The following is a 17,669-nucleotide window of genomic DNA, read 5'->3' as shown; positions in this document are numbered from 1 at the left end:
ATGATGATGTTTACACGGCTAAAATGGAAACATTAAGACACAAGCTTGGATTGCATGACCGATATTGCTTTGGGTTGGTATTATTTCAGTAAAAAAAACATTTATCATAATTATTTTGCTGTCATTAATTTTTCATTTGACAATATTGCCCCCTCATTATGGCTTGCCAGTCAAAAATATGTATCTGTTATTCATACACTTGTAACTTTGAGTGAGCAACTGTATTAGCTTTCGTACTCTAGCAAAATTCATGGTTTATGAAATATTAACCTTCCCCTTCCGATGATATGTATTTATTACAACTCGACTTTTCAAACGAGAATATCAATATGAAATATAATAGATTCGGGCCCAGGATTTTTGTGTTCCTCCGTAATAATTATGTATTACATGAAAGTATTATAATACAAAGTTATTCATTTTCAGCGACGGAAATAAATAATTTGTGTAAAAATTGGGAATAAAATCACCAATACACAAACATATGTGCGCGTGTGGCGTGCTTTGTAAGTATACACGCATGTCGTAACATGTTTACTAGGCTAGTAGCACGCAGATCGTCTTGCGTGACAGTCGTGTCGCTACACCAACGGTTGCGGTAATTTGCGATGTATTTTTTTCTCGTTTTCAGATAATACTAGAGCTAACATTTCAAAATTGTTACATTTCAACTTCAACTATGGTCAATAAAAGCAACATTTAGGAATATTCACATTTTCCCATTTTTAAACCACATTTTCATACAGTGTACAAAATACATATCACCGGAACGCGCGGGAGTTTTTAGCACCGTAAGGGAAGGGAAGGAAATTAAGAAAGTATCACCAATAAAATTTACCAAAAAATGAGTGAATTGGTTAAGCAGTCTAGTATTCCGATGGATAACCATGGAATGTCTTTTATGCACTACCCAAAATTCAAATGAAAGCTAATAAATAGTATTGATATTTTTCCCCGAGGGTTTGTAATTGGATTTTAACGATTAATATAAAAATAGAATTAAAAGTTACATTTTTTTAAAAATATTATGTACTCTCTTGTTAAATAATGTTTATGCCACATGGAGTTTGAGAAGTAAGGGAAGAATTTTTTGTTGTGCTCAATTTTAGATTCTAGCCTGAATTTTCCTATCTCCGGTTAAGTACTTTAACTCCTTAGCTGTAAAGACACTTACTACACTAATAAATTAACCAATACCAATTGCCAGACTGAAATTTTAACCATTTATTTATTCTCAGTAAATTCTGTATTAAAACTCGATTAAGAATTATTTAAGAGAGTTGCTTGGGTAGGACACATGACTTTTTATATTATTTCACATTTTTCATTAAATAAAAAAACAAATGGTTTTAATACCAAACTGGTAGAAATGGAACTGGTTGATAATTTTTTTATATTATTTACAGTAAATGGGATCTGAATAGTTACAGATCATTGTCACCAATTTCGGACAAAGAGTTACCAGAAGCCGAATGTAAGTTACTTTATTATTATTACACTTACTTATTTTTAAAAAAGTATGTTCAGTATATTACATTCAAGTATCACTCGATGAAATACCTCACAATTAATTTATTTGCAAATTGCTGTTTCTTTCACAATTCTGCTCTATTTTTTAGTAAATGCTTTTTTTTCAATGGAGAATTGTCATACTTCCCTGTAATAAGAAAAAGATTTTTTTATTTTTTATAAATACATAAAAGTATAATAATTAATTTGTTTCATGTATTAACCACTTAATGCTAGGGTTTTTTTATACTAAGTTTAAAAAAAAAAATCAGGTTTTTTTAAATGTTTTATTCAAAGTTTATACATTTTTAAATTAAAATATAACAATTTAAGCATATTTATTTTTTTTAAATTAAGAAAAATTAATAATTCAATTTAGTGTGATAGATTTTAAAGCATGGTGTTAAACATAGACCGACATTACAATCAGGACAATAGTATCGACTTTCCCGACGTATACGTTTTCCAGTCTCGTTTTTTTTCGAGCAGCACACGATGCATCTTTTTGTGGGTGATGTTTTTTTTTCTGTTGTTGGTATCGGCTCTAAAAAGTGACGTTCTGTCAGGCGCAATGGATTTGCATTTGGATTTGTGCTTGGTCGTCCGCCTTTTGACGCATATTCCGGGTTATGGTAGTTTTCTATGTACTCATCTATGAGTTGTAATCGAAATTCTAAATGTGTCATAGATGAGCCCTTTTTTTGATATAAAACAAAAGCATTCCAAAGCGCCTGTTCCATGAGGTGAAAAAACATTTTTTTATAATATTTTTTCCCCCGTTTTCGTGTCACTGGATAATTAGAAATATGTTGGTCTACTCTATCAACCCCTCCCATAGTAAAATTGTAATCTACTGCCACTTTAGGCTTGCTTATTCTGTTATTCCTTTTAACAATTTCTACAGAATTCGCACCATGTATGGTGGAAAGAAAGAATACATCTCGTTTATCCTTCCACCTCATGACCATCACTTTTCCTAACCGATAAGCAGATATAAATCCTCGCTTAGTTTTCTTTGGATACAATATCTTCTTTGGAATGCCTTTCCTGTTTTGCCTCATAGTTCCATATGTATCAGTCTGATGTAAGATAAGGAGATCTGCTAATTGAACAGACGTATAAAAATTATCAATGGTTAGACAATGACCTTTATTCAGCAGTGGTTTTATCAGATTCATTACAATTTGTGTTGACATGGGTAAATGCTTGTACTGAGAGTCACCAATAATTGTTCCCTTTCCTGTATATATAAGAGATGACCATATATATCCTGATTTTGACTCGCATAAAAAATAACTCTTGATTCCAAATCGGGCACGTTTCAAAGGCATATACTGTATCCAGCCCAATTTTCCTTTATAAAGCATCAAACTTTCGTCAATCGTTATATTCCGCTGAGGTTTATATGCTTGTTGAAATTTATTGTTTAGATGTGAGTATACAGGCCAAATTTTATTCAGTTTAGGTTGTAGATGAGTAGCAGAATTATATTTTTCATTGTCTGAAAAGTGGAGGTATCTTTTTAGCATAACAAATCTTCTATGAGACATCACTTTAGTAAAAAATGGAGTTATAATGGAGTTTCTCTTCGCCCAATATAATTTTTCTTCTGGTTTATACACTATACTCATTGTCAAGACAATTGCGAAAAAAGTTCGCATCTCTGATATGCTTGTACGCCATTGATTTTGTACACTTGAAGAGGTTGATGATCTCGCTCTTTGCATTTGCGTAAAATACAAATTTGTCTCGTCTACAATATTTTGTACTAATTCATCGTCAAAAAAGTAATTGAAAAATTCATATGGTTGAGTGAATGATAAAATTTCCTCATTTATACATGATATTTCTGTAAATTCAAATGGGGCTGTTGATCCTGGTGTGTCTGCTTGGATGTCGATCTCTGTCCATTCATCTAAATCAAGAGGCCGGCTGGGATGTGCTTCTTCTGATGCGGAACTCGAAATTGACGAAGAGGAATCACTTTCGGAATGTTCAATATCAATATTTTCATATTCACTATCAATATCTTCATATTCACTATTACTCTCCATTTGGGATCTTATTTGAAAAAAAATTCAAATTCAAATTGATACGATATGATAAATGTTTTTTTTTTTTAACGATGTATTCATACATACACGAAAATGTGAAAACAATATAGTAAAAACGAAATAAGCAGCTCAAAAACACGACCGATCTCAACTGCAGGCAAATTCTAACTGCGCAAAATACATCGCTAACTCTCACGGGCGTTACTCGTGTAAGCTAAAAATAGAACGCTGCGTGTCGAAACCGGCGAGCGTCACTCGGGCTAGCAGAAATTGGAACGCATTTAGCGCGCGAGCGTGACTCGTTCAAAAGCATTAAGTGGTTAATATATTACATATTATATTATTCATATTCTATATCAGGTGCCGATGTAATTCTAGGATAATTTAAATTCAGATAAAACAATAATTAATAATATACTGTTTCAAAATATGTCACCATTATTATCAATGTTTCCTTTTACAAAAAATGTTGTTCCTTAACCCCCCCTACCTATATTTTTAAACCTATATATACACCTAAATATATTTTTATTCGTTAGTTTTAATTTGTACCAGAAGATGAAAACAAATGTCGTTTTCGAAACTAGTCGTAAATAAAAATAAAACTCAATTCAGTGGATTATTCAAGTGTTTAATTTAATTAAAATAATCATGTCATTCTACAAAGTTAATGCCGAATCAATAAATAATATAATTCTAGGATGAGTAATTATTTATTGTCTTCACTTCTTCATTTATATGCATGTTATTTCAACAGATCATTACGATGAGGAAGAAGAGGAATGGGACACTGAAGATTATTGGGATCCGTCGTGCAGAGACCCTGCATGGCCAGATTTACCAATAATTTGGGAGAATTTTGTTTCAAAGATACGCGACGCAGGGGGGTTTGTCCCATCCGACATCCATGCTAAACCCACATTATCAATGTATGACTGTCCCGAATTGCCAGTTGTACCTGGACAATTTGATGACGACGTTTAAGAGTTTTTGTCGTAAATATGTTTTCACATTGACTCATACACTACACTTCAATTTCGAAGAAAATTTTTGACTTGAATTGTAAGCATCTGTTATTGGGATTACATCCCGTATAATACTTAGTTTTATATTTATATTGTATATATGTTATTGTTATAATTATGTTAAAGCCTAATGAATTGCTCATTTCTGTGTTCATAATTAATTGATATGGCATATATTTGCTAATGCTTTTAAGTAACTAAAATATTATTTTGCGTTACATACACGGGTACGTGTTACACATTATAAATACATATAGGTTGTCTCTGGGTTAGTTTAATCTGTTAGAAGTTTTATCTTCACAATATATTAGATTAATTAAAACTATTGTATATTCTGAATCAAAATACATATAATGATAAAACTGATTTTAACTTAAAGCAGTTAGTTTTTCAACCATCGGCATTGCTAAAACAAAATTATACAAATTTTAACAAAAGTTAACATCACAAATTATGAAACAAAACTTATGAAAACTTGTAAGAAATTTGGATACAATGAAGGTATTGAATAAAAAACAATTTTGTTGATATGCATGTAAAAAATATGAAGCAATATCTGCTTATTTCTTATAAACACATATCATTTTGTTACCTGAGGGCGTTTTTGGATCCATATACACTTTGCAAGTTAAAAATCAGCATTATATACATTATATGCATACCCCATTAATTTTTTTAATTTATTAAAAGAAAAGAAAAAACAATGAATTATAACAAATTTTATTTTTATATTTAAAAAAATGTTTTATTGAAATTATTGTTTTGACTGTTGCAATTTCTTGATAGTTTCCAGTAATAAAGAAGGCATTTTCTCTCTGTTTGATATATCAATCTGTAAAATAAATGACATTAATCAATTAATTATGTATGATTTTTGTGATGAAAATGGATAGATTAAACTGACTCCCACAGTCTTGGTTTAGCATAGATTAAAATATTTGGTTGTGTAGAGATTATTTGCTTATGGCTATAAGACTGTTTAATATAATACTGCCCCATATTTGTATAATCAATATAAAAATATAAACTGCTACTTGGTGAAGGTTTAACTGAGATGTTTCTGACCAATGTTCAACTATAGTATTTTTCAGCAACTTGAAGATATCTTCGCACATGAGTTTATTTTTCAATTATCACATGTATTAAATGGAGCATATTGACACAATGAAATTGTAAAAGAAACACTTTTTTACCACTTGAGTTTATTTTATTATGACGGCTAGTTTCGGAAGCTATGCTTCTACCTTCAGGTCTAAATATAAACTGAAACAAGTGTTTCTTTTACACTTTCATCATGTCTTAGCACAAAGTGAATGCCGAAACAATAAATAAAATATTGACATAATTATGAAACACCTCAGTTCAATCTCTTATGTTTGTAAAGTGAGCATCATGAAAGTTTGCTCTCGGATCTGTGACAATTACTCTTTGAGAATAATTTATATTTGAACTAAATTGTGCTTTATACGTGATGGAAAAGGAAACCGGGCTGCAAGCCTCTGATTTTAAGCGATTTACTACGCTCAAGACTTGCTTGATTTAGTATAATCTTTTTGACATTTTTAGATTACCAAAACATTGAATTATTTGTCAGTATTTTTTCTACCAATCTCAGTAAATTGAACGTCTGCTGTTGAAATATTGTGTTTCTTATAAAATGACACGAACAATGAGATAATGTCTCATCACCTTAATTAATAGTTTCGGATAATTTAGACACATTTTTTTGTTAATATATATTACGTGCAATTATATAGTATTTTATAATGTTTTGAAAGCCTGTGATATATCTATTTTTTGTGCTATGTATCATAAACATTAACACTAAAAATCCACGTTATCTAAATAAAACAATATTAATGTAATACAATTTAGATATTCCAAATATACAAGGAAATATTTTATTAAATTGTTTGCATTTTTATTTATGTGCATAAATAATATTTTCCTTACTGTATTGAAAAAAATATACATAAAAATCATTTGTTTATAGAACTTATCATTCAAATAAGAGGTTTAAAAATAATTATATTATGAGACTTAAATAAAATTATTTTACATATTTAATTAAATCATCACCAGTTAAATACATCAAGTATTATAAAAAAAACTATTTTACGTACTTGATTAACTCAATGTTTTAGAAAAATGTGTTTAGAAAGTATAATTTTGTGATCTATTAACCAGCCTATAACAGATTGTAAGCCCTGTAAACACTCAGACTTCCATATTCTTCTTCATTTATGTTGAGATGTCAATAATTTTGGGACATACATATTATGATGTCAATACAGATGTAAAAACAGCACAAATCTTAACCTGGGATTTCTAAACTTTATCTGTAAGACCACATTAAAAGGTTTTTGGCTTGTCTTATTATAATTGTAATATCTTTAATCTAATTCCCTTTCATATATGTTTATGTAGCATTTTTATTTTTTTAAATATCCACATTTATTATTTTTATTTGGCATTACTTTGTACATATATTTGAATTCTCTATGTAGTTATTTTTAGTTTTATTTAACTTCTTTTTCTATTATGCTTGTGAATATTGTATCAAATCACTTCTCTGACCACTTAGTTTGTAAACATTCATGCAATACATATTATAAAGGATAAAGTTAAACCGTAATTAAACATTTTTGCCATGGAATTTTTTTTTGTTCCATTTAACACATTTCGGATGGGTATTTTTACGCTTGCGGGCTGTTGGGATTTGGTAATTATGTACATATGGTTAAGACCTTAACGAAGAGATTGATATATAATATTAATACTAATATAAAAACTTTGGATAATTCCTTCTTTTCTGACTTTGAAATAAGGCCAGCGCAAAGGGTGAAAATACCCTTCCCGTCCTTAAGCATCAATCAACCGAACTGATAATATTTTACTTCGAAAGTGATCATCTGTGAGACGATGCAACAAATAGTGGACTCTTTAAAATGGTTATGAAAATAGAGTGAAGAGCAATGTTTTATTATACAAAATTATATTATGTAATAAAATAACAAGTGAATAGTTTTTTTCTACATTTATTTTATTTGACCAGAGACCGGGTTTTATCATTTCCGACATCGCCAGTCTGATGTCAGTAAAGACGAAACCCGGTCGCTTGTCAAATAAAAATAAATGCGGCCAAAACTATATAAAATGCAATTCCACTAATAAATGCCACTATAAAATTTTACAAAAGATTTACATTACAAGGAAGGTCTGTGAAATGTGTCAAATTGATTTTCATTTTATGACACTGAAGTACAAATTTATAATTTTAAAGTATTATATTATTTACATATTATTCCAATATCATCATTCTGATGATAAAAAAAATTAATTAAAAAATTACTACCCACAGAATTCATACAAACTCTGTGATAATTTTTTTTTTAGTTCACTAAATGAAAACTGTAATGTTTCTTTAAGTCCTACAATATATGTTATATAGTAAATTGTTTGAGGTTGCTATCTCAACTCTTAGCACTCCTTAATTATTATTTTTTTAATAACAATTTTATAAATCAATTACTAATAATTGATAGATTAAAAAATGGTCTTAAATTAGTTTTTTTATCGGAACATTACAGAGTGTGTTATTTTTTTATTTATATTATTTTAGGAACTGTGCCATATAAAGTAGAGCCAAAATCGACATTGAAGTAGGCGTAATAAATACAATGTTGAAGCCACACTCTACAAAGGAGTGGTAAGGGTGAATTATATGTAAATAAAAATTATAAAATCATGGGTGATTATTGAATTGTGATATGATATATGCTGTGACCTAAAATATAGAAGACCTCATTCATATGTGATCAAATAAAAGTTATTACAGAAATTTATCTCTTTTTAATATTGACTTATTCCTTTATGACTCTATGTGTAAAAATTAGACCTCTACCAACATGACAAAGTATAGATATATTATATTTATGATTTACCGTAAATAGAGATGTAGTTCTAGCATTCCTTATGGACTCAACTAATGGAATCGGTCTTCCTCTGGCCACTGGAATTGTAGACAGTAAAATAACGTCATTCAATTTCATTATCTTATTTATATTGTTAATAAACATGTTACTAAAGAGTTCCATCTTTCCAATTTCATCTATGATTATAATGCTTCCAGGACAAGTTTTTATCTGCAAAATAAAATATACATAAATAATTTTATTGAAATTAATAATAATTTGCGGTTTTGCAAATTCGAAAATGAAACTTTTTTTGAGGTTTTTTTTACAAACTCTCTCTTTAAAATTTCCGGTTGTGTGTCGGTGTGTGGTCCCGTGGTTAGTGTCGCGGACTCTCAAGTCAGAGTTTCACGGTTCCAACCCACTCTATCAGAATTTGATACCTATTTCTAATAATGAGCCGCTTAAGCTCACGGAAATAGTATGAAATTGAAATATTTGTGTAAATAATTAAAACACAAATATGTATTTCTCTTTACTTTAAAAAATATATTTCCGAAAAAAATTCATAAATATAGTGTTTTTCATCCTAATTAATTTTTTCCCTTGAAATCAATGAATTTCAGTGCATTTTTCAAAAGCTCAAAATACAATTTGCTTAAATAGATATATATATATATATATATATATATATATATATATATATATATATATATATATATATATATATATATAATTAATAAAGTTTGAGAACTATTAATACCAAGTGAAAAAACTATGATAATTTATTATCTATTTGAGGAAAACTCAGTCTTGCCGAGATTTTGATGGAAAGAATGTATGTAGTTAGTTACAAAATGGCATTCATAGATAGCTCGCAATCAAGTGCATTAAAAATTAGTGATATAAAAGGTATATTCTCCTGACAATGTTTCAATAATGTAAAAGTTACAATGTATCCAGTAGTCTTTCGTAAATGAAAGGTGTCGGAAATCAATTGTTTATTTAAAAAAAAAACTATTCGATTCTCAATATATTCTCAATATAAGTTTTGAGTTATTTTTTTCAATTGGAAAATCCATTAAAATTTCTATGGCAAAAAGGCACTGATAACATTTAGATGTTTAATATACATATTACTTTGATGTAATTTTAAGCCATAGTTATTGGCATACTAATAGAGTAATAAAATTAGGCATTTATACACTTAATGTTTACCATATTGCAGAGTTAGACAATAATGAAACCGTTGGTGAAATTATAAAGCTAGAAAAAGAAATAACTGCACTGAAGAACATAAAGCTAAATGAAAAAAGTGAAGAACAAAACAGACCAAAAAAATGTAAGTACAACTCATATCATTCCATTTGTTAGTAAAATCCGATACCTTTGCAAGGTCAAATATTACTTTTTGTTTTAGAAAATTGATATTTTTAGTACATATTTTAAGTATACATAAATAATATTAATTTATTTTACGATATTTTCAATTTCGCTAGTCAAGTGTCCAAATCAATTATTGTACTATTTTACTCATAATGATGCAATATGTTGCCAACCTAATAAAATGCTGTTTCTCATTACATTTAAAATACTGAAAAAAATCTTTATGTTAAGTATATTAAATAAGATATTCCTCTTATTAGATAATACCATTTATTAATGGAAAACTCACCTTATCAAAAATAGGTTGGACTACAGATTCAAATTCTTTTAAAAGTACGGAATATTTTCCAACTGTGAATTGTGTATTTGGGACCTGTTCACCAGAATCATCACTCCTTGCCAGTCTTCCTCTTGTCCCATCCAGGCCTATAATGTCAAATCCAATTCTATGCCCATTTTTTCTAACTTCGTCCGTATAAAAACCTAATATTGGTATGTTTGCACTGCTAAGTAGGGAACTGACGCTTTTCACTATAGTCGTTTTGCCAACACCTGCAATGTACATAATAATTCAAAATAACTGTATCACATAGTAACATTTCCTTACTGTTCTATCATGCAGATACTAATGTGCAGTAAGGGCATGGAATAGGTATTTAGGTAGGTAGAGGGATAAAAATAAACTCTATGGAAGTATGAAGCGACTCCTTTATTTTTTTTAGTTTTATATTTTATTACTATGGAAAAACACAAAACAAATAACAATAAAATATCTGTATTAATTTTTCTATTTATTTTTTTATCCTCTCATAAATATATAATACTGAACTTAAATGGCAGACTTAAAGAACATACTGTTATAGAGCAGTGTTACGGTTTATTTTAATAAGAATAAGAAATAAGGCAGGTAATTTATTACTGTGAAAAAAAAATTTACATTTTAAAAATTATGCCTGATTTAAATTAATATTAATTAAATATGATAAATTTTATTGCTATTGAGAATCAATTATTTTTTATCTTACCAGGAGGACCCGTTAGTATCAATTTATTTTTAATGACTTCCTTCGCCATCTAAAATAAAAATAAAATAAATTATTTTTATGAATACACTACATTTAGAAATATTATTAAAAATTTTATTTAATTAAGTTGTTTTGATTGCGATACTATTTTTAAATGATTTAATTGAACATTCTTTGTAAATACTGTGCAAAAAAGACAGGGTTTGTGCTTTTTTTTATAAAGAATCAAGAATTCGGTGCCTTATGTATCAAAATGCACAAATAAAAGTAAAAACCATTGTAGATAACGTATTCTGTATTAAGTCTATAAAATTTAATTTCAAAAACATTTAATTAATGTTACCAAAACATTATTGAATAAATAGTAAACTAAAATAACACAGGTTTTTTTCCATTGTGCTGCATTCTAATACTAAAGTAAATGCTTGAGTTGAAATCAATACAAAAATCAAAAACGGTTTGTTCAATTTTCGCTGAAAAGTATTTTAAATTTATCTTTTGGTGGTAAAAAATGTCTTGAGAAGAAAACATTTTAATACTTTTTTTAATGAAATTAATGAACATGGACTGACATCACAGTAAATTTAATTTCAATTATTTGATTTTTTGTAACACGTCACGTTTGGTCAAGTCAAATTTTATTTTCTGAACGCGACACGTTGATTTGAACTGTCAAAAGTAATTACGTTTCTAACTGGAATATGCTATTGATCTTTCTTATAAGAATATCACGGTTCAATTTTATACTACCATATGTTTATTATATTCATCGCCAGCATTGGATTTTACTTTGATTTCATTATTATTTTTTAAAAGCCGGTACTTTCAGATTAGGTTAGCTAGTATTTACGTGTGTATTTAGAATGTGTGCGTGTATTTTACATGCATACATATACATACGCGTGTCCACGTCCACAGGTCTAAAGTTCTTGTTTGTTGAATAAAATTATCGGCGGATGATATGATTTTATAAGTTACAGTTCAAATTCAGTAAGTGTTCGTGTCGCACTGTGTCTGGTTGATCGAGTCGCGCTAATTGATAAAACATGTCGAGCACATCCATTATTCGTATCCTTGTAGGAAAATCTCTGGCAGGTTCTACAGCGAGATGTATTCCAGCAGCTACATTCAATCGTAACAAATATTATAGCACAGGTAGAGAATTATTTTTGGTAATAATTTATTCTCGCATATTGAATTGTAACAAACCGGTATATACCTACCTCTCAAAATGTTTGTTGGCTTTACACGATTTGATAAGAATACACTTACAGGGTGATAAAAAATATAAACATTTGCTTTTACTGATTTGACATTTAACATAACCTATGAAATGTTATTTTCTTAAACAATTTAGTTCCTACTTGCATATTTTAAAGTATTTTAGCACTTTCATCACTAGATGAATTCAGTGACCGTTTTTATTCGAGGTGTGAGCTCTATAATTATTTTTAATACATTTTTCGTACATTTGTTCCACTCAACATGAAAAGGGCCCAGGTTCAAGTTCTGGGAGTCTTCTTCATATCTTTCTGTAATGTAGTAAATTTAAATTGTTGTGTAGATTCTCTTTATGAGTTTTTTTTATGTATCTGTAATAATTGTTATATTATTTAACTTCGTAGGTACCTTATTGCAATAAGCCGGCCAAGATCGGTTTTTGTTTTTAGAAAAAGGTTTCAATATGGATTTTATTTTACACTTTGCAACGTAAATATATTTATGTTTAGTCTGTCTAAACAGAGTGGAAAATAATTCAAAGCACTGGTTTAATTATTATGGCAACACTAAAATAATAAAATAAAATAAAACACAAATAAACTACCCACACCAAATAGTTACACTATTCACAAATACTTAATGAAATGAATGCTATGATCATTTGGTGTTGCCATGGTTCGTTTGTAGTTCTTATTTATTTCATTTGTGCCCTATTAATTACAATTTATTACATTTTTAAACATTGATTTCAGCCCCTAGCTTTGAATTCATCAAGACTGAAGTTACGGGGGAAAAGAAAAATATTGCCTTAATCACACTTAACCGCCCCAAAGCACTAAACGCTTTAAACAATGGGTTGATGACTGAAGTTGGCAATGCCATTGAGCACTTCGATAAAGATTCCAGTATCAATGCTGTAATTATTACAGGTCAGTAAAAATCACATTTTTCATTAATTCTTAGTGTCTACATTATTTGAAATGTAGTTATATTCCCCCCCCTTTAATTCTTCTTCTTCTTCCTGGCCACATCCCAGCTTATTGTCCTTGTAGACTGCTGGGGTCAGCTCTCCTCGTCCTCAGGTGATATGTCCTTCTGTCCTAGATAACGTTACTTTAATTTAATTATAATGTACTAATATTTATATAAAGGTATTATTACTCATGACTGACTCATACATATTATAAATTGTTCTACTCTAAGTGTCCTAGCCATTGTTATTATTTTTTTCATGCTTTATCCAATTTCATCTGAAATGTTTGTTCGCAAGCTATCTAAGCAATTTTTTTTTCAATCTGATCACTGCATTTAAATCAGTTGTGTTATTTACACCTCACAGCACAATTCAGTATTTTTAAAATTTATTCAAAACACTTGCTTTATCACTTTTCATTATGTTAACAGATATTTAAATTACAAACCTATTAGATAATAAATTATCCATTAAACTTTGAAGGAGATGACAAACTAATATAATATGAAATTACTACAAAAGAAACTTTTTTACTAGGCGTCTCTCATTCTCAAACACAAGCCCTAAAATGACAATACTGTTACAATATGCAGCATGAGCAATTTACAGATATAGTTAGTTAAATTTTAGCGCCCGCCAGATTAAAGATTTTATTATGTAAAAGGGTATTTTTCTTCCGAATTATTTCAACAGATGTAAGCAGAATAAATAATTTAGCCATGTTTTAAGCTTAATTTTTTTTCTCTTTTTTTTCATTCGAACCCTTATCCGCACCCCAATGGTGCATAGGGCACTGCATCATACAAATACAGTGTTATCTTGATCGTTAACACACGTTAAACTTATTATGTTAACGCTAAAATTATTATGGTGTCAATATTCAGTCCAAAGAAATTTATGTTGAATTTCTGGCACCACGCAGCCATTTACCGAATATAAGTTTTGTGGCCCGTAGTAATTATTTAAAATGGTATTACATATTATCTTTTTCTGGACTATTTTTAAACATAAAATAACATAATATTCAAGGTAAATAAAGTTTATCAGCTCTTACACTCAGTTTCTAAGTCAACATATATTTTTATCAGTTTTTATCTGCCCCTGAAACTAAATTTTAAAGCCTGTAATCTTTGCAATGTGTTACATTATTTAAACGCTCACTATCAATATGCATAAAAATAAGCTCATGTAATACTTTTTTTTAATATTATCAATGAACACATTAAAGCGTATTAAAATGAAATAATTGGCTCCAAACAATTTATTTGCGAAGTACTTTATGCTCTTTAATATTATAATTAGATAATAGTATTTTTTCCAAGTGTAGCTGTTTTTAGTAATCCTTATTCATCATTGACACTTGTATTAAAAAAATAACTTGTATAAATATTATTTCAAGCTCATAAATGGCAAGATGAATGGTTTTTATTAATTAACACAAACTTTTTCAATATCTCAAAATTCTATGTTGTAGTTTTATGTTGATAATAATATGTATTATCTTGTCTCAAAATTAAGAATCCAAATTTTATAGAACTATTTTTTATTTGAGGAACTAAAATGAAAATTACTTTTTTTATAAAAAAATACTGTTACATAATATATGGGTTCAGTCAGTATAAATACAAATACTAAACGATAAAAATTACTTCTTCATATTTTAAACAGTCTTATTTGAGAACCTAAAATAATGTGTAAAAAAATAATCACAGACAAGTCCTTTTGTAGTTGATGATTGATTATCCAATGTAATTTTGCTGTATGACTTTTATTTACCTAAAAATGTTCTTTTCAGGAAATGAAAAGGCCTTCGCTGCGGGTGCTGACATCAAAGAAATGCAAAATAATACATATGCTGATTGCGTACGAGGAAACTTCCTGAATCACTGGGGGAAAGTGGCTCAGTGCTCCAAGCCTATTATTGCTGCCGTTAATGGGTTTGCCGTAAGCTTAATATTTTCAACAGATTTAATTAAGAACTCTTATTGGTTGGAAGACTCATTGCTTCTACTACAGAGCTATATTAGCAACTACTAACACGCTGTTTCTCTGCAGGGGTAGGTTGAAAATATGAAACACCACACTCGTCTGTCCTGAGATACACTTCAATTTACGTATACTTTCGACATGAACAGATTTTAGCTTTTGATTGATCTAGTTGTGTCAAGACTTTTTTGGCCCTCCTCGTTCCGTTCTTCCATTCACATTTGCCAAATATACTTTCTTAGTCATTCTCTCATCTGTTCGCTCCTCATGTCCATACCACCTTGAACAACTTCTCTTAATCTTTTCAACTATCCCTAGTTCAGCCTTACATTACTTTTTATAGTTGCGAGAGTCTAATAAACCAATTAGGCATTCTGCTTTTTTCCCAGCCTATATTAAACCCTGCTCTCTGTAGTATAAACCTGGGAATCTACTAAAGTTTTGTAAAATTATTAAACTTCATAATTTAGTAAGTTTACACGAAGTAAACAATGGATGATAAGGAGAGTGTTTTTTTTCCAATATATATTCATTTTATGTATTTTCTAATTGAAGCTCGGCGGTGGATGCGAGCTAGCCATGATGTGTGACATTATCTACGCTGGTGACAAGGCCAAGTTTGGACAGCCAGAGATTGCCATTGGAACCATTCCTGGAGCGGGCGGCACCCAAAGGTTGACCAGAATCGTTGGAAAGTCCAGCGCAATGGAGATCTGCTTGACTGGAAACTTTTTCTCCGCACAAGAAGCGCAAGCAATGGGTATAAACCGTTAAATATCAGTGATTGCAACCTCTACGTCATATTTCTACATGGAATCTTTCGGTATTTATTGGGAATTCTCTTGGCCAATCACTCACCCTTCTATTTCATTCATGGAATACATATATTTCTGAAATATTTTAATAGAATGCCATTACCAAACCCATTTCCTTTAGTTTAAATTATGTTTTATTACTTTTCACAATAATTCATAAACACCAATAATGAAAATATTTTAAAAAATCACCCTTCTTTTATATTTTTAGTTCTCAAGAAACTTTACAAACATGCAAGAGATTTGTCCCTTCATGATTTCTTTATTTTTCATTTATATTAATACATTTTTTCAGGTTTGGTTAGCAAAGTCTTCCCAGCAGACCAGTTACTTGCAGAGACCATCAAATTAGGAGACAAGATTGGATCCCACTCCCCGTTGATTGTGAAGATGTGCAAGGAATCTGTCAACAGGGCGTATGAGACCACACTGCAAGAAGGACTCCTGTTTGAAAAGAAACTTTTCCACGGAACCTTTGCCACGGTAATGATATGACATATAGCTGGTGCTTTTCTTGATGTTATGTTTATATTCTATGTCGGGTTGTGGTGCCGTGGTTAGTGTCGCGGACTCTCAAGTCAGAGTTTCTCAGTTCGAACCCACTCTACCACAATTTGATACCTATTCCTAATAATGAGCTGCTTAGGCTCACAGAAATAGTATGAAATAAAAGTATTTTGTAAATAATAAAAACACAGATATTTCTCTTTTAAAATATAAAAATAAAAATCTGCTATATTTAATTTGTTCCATCTTTTTGATATATTTTTTGTAATGCAAAATATTTTTAACATGAAACCATATGGCTCAATTGTTAATAATATCAATAATTTTTATTTAAATGTTGGTATGTGTGAATATGGTATAGTGTAATCACTATAAAATTAACTGCGCTCCATGGAAATGTCGAATTAATAATAACAGAACCCAAACTAATATTATTGTTTTATTTTGTATTAAATGATTGGTTCCCTAATTAATATAAACGATTCTATGTTCCATATTAATTTTTATTTCAATAATAATATACTTAAACAATGTATTACATCACATTTAATCAATTATAACAAAATATGATGTATGTACATATTTATAAATAAATAATAATAATGTTCTTTTCCTTTTCTTTTTATATTACAGAAAGACCGTGAAGAAGGAATGACCGCTTTTGTTGAAAAGAGACCCCCCAACTTCACTTGCAATTAAGAATGCACCCTTGAATGAAGAAAAAAATATAAACCTATATTTTTAAGTGTTAAAAACTTTTATATCTACTTTAATGCTTCATACTGCTGAATAATTATTTAGTACCTATATTGAACACACAAATTATCTCAGATAACTGATCTGTCAACTGTTATTTTATAAAATAAAAAAGTGTCTAATTTCTTAAAATACATTTTTTTTTAATTTTTAAACTTTTTCTTTTTCAGTAAATATGGACTTTTTAAATATATGATTTTTTATATGACCTGAAACTCTGCATTTTGCCGTTTTAAATCACATGTTTTAAAAATCAGTTTAATACATAGATTTTTCATTTTAACTATATAAATTCGAACATGTAATTGAAAAAAAAATGTTTATGTTATTTGACTTAGAACCAATATTTTTTTCCATTTTTGGTTTGTGCGATTTTCAAAAATCTATAAATATCATTTACCACCCTTTATTTTAATGTAACTAAGCAATAATTAAGTTAATCTCACTTTAAAAACAGTATACATTGATTTTTAATAAGACTTCACATATTTTGAAAAA

General features: G+C 29.2%; 2 protein-coding genes across 7 annotated transcripts; one reads left to right on the top strand and one right to left on the bottom strand.

The window, feature by feature from the left end:
• Positions 1-5,292: 5,292 nt before the first annotated feature.
• Positions 5,293-12,739, bottom strand: LOC148312349 (cancer-related nucleoside-triphosphatase homolog). 6 transcript variants are annotated; one of them, XM_088277358.1, is made up of 5 exons: positions 12,543-12,739; positions 10,914-10,962; positions 10,178-10,440; positions 8,533-8,733; positions 5,293-5,420 (listed from the first exon to the last, which is right to left on the bottom strand). In XM_088277358.1, the coding sequence occupies exons 2-5, from the start codon at positions 10,960-10,962 to the stop codon at positions 5,343-5,345; spliced, it is 591 nt and encodes a 196-aa protein (XP_088133484.1). In that variant the 5' UTR covers positions 12,543-12,739; the 3' UTR covers positions 5,293-5,342. The 6 variants fall into 6 exon arrangements, with proteins under 6 accessions (XP_088133484.1, XP_088133485.1, XP_088133483.1 ...); XM_088277359.1 differs by lacking the exon at positions 12,543-12,739 and adding an exon at positions 12,137-12,430; XM_088277357.1 differs by lacking the exon at positions 12,543-12,739 and adding an exon at positions 11,814-11,950.
• Positions 11,892-17,303, top strand: Echs1 (Enoyl-CoA hydratase, short chain 1). Its single transcript, XM_088277352.1, has 6 exons — positions 11,892-12,068; positions 12,887-13,063; positions 14,903-15,051; positions 15,649-15,853; positions 16,204-16,391; positions 17,049-17,303. The coding sequence occupies exons 1-6, from the start codon at positions 11,960-11,962 to the stop codon at positions 17,112-17,114; spliced, it is 894 nt and encodes a 297-aa protein (XP_088133478.1). The 5' UTR covers positions 11,892-11,959; the 3' UTR covers positions 17,115-17,303.
• Positions 17,304-17,669: the final 366 nt, after the last annotated feature.

Source organism: Brachycentrus maculatus, unplaced genomic scaffold (assembly GCF_059751285.1).
Source record: "Brachycentrus maculatus isolate JH-2025_06_01 unplaced genomic scaffold, ASM5975128v1 h1tg000042l, whole genome shotgun sequence".
Taxonomy (NCBI): Eukaryota; Metazoa; Arthropoda; class Insecta; order Trichoptera; family Brachycentridae; genus Brachycentrus; species Brachycentrus maculatus.
The sequence above is the reverse complement of the archived record's forward strand: the minus strand, read 5'-3'. Positions and strand labels throughout refer to the sequence as shown.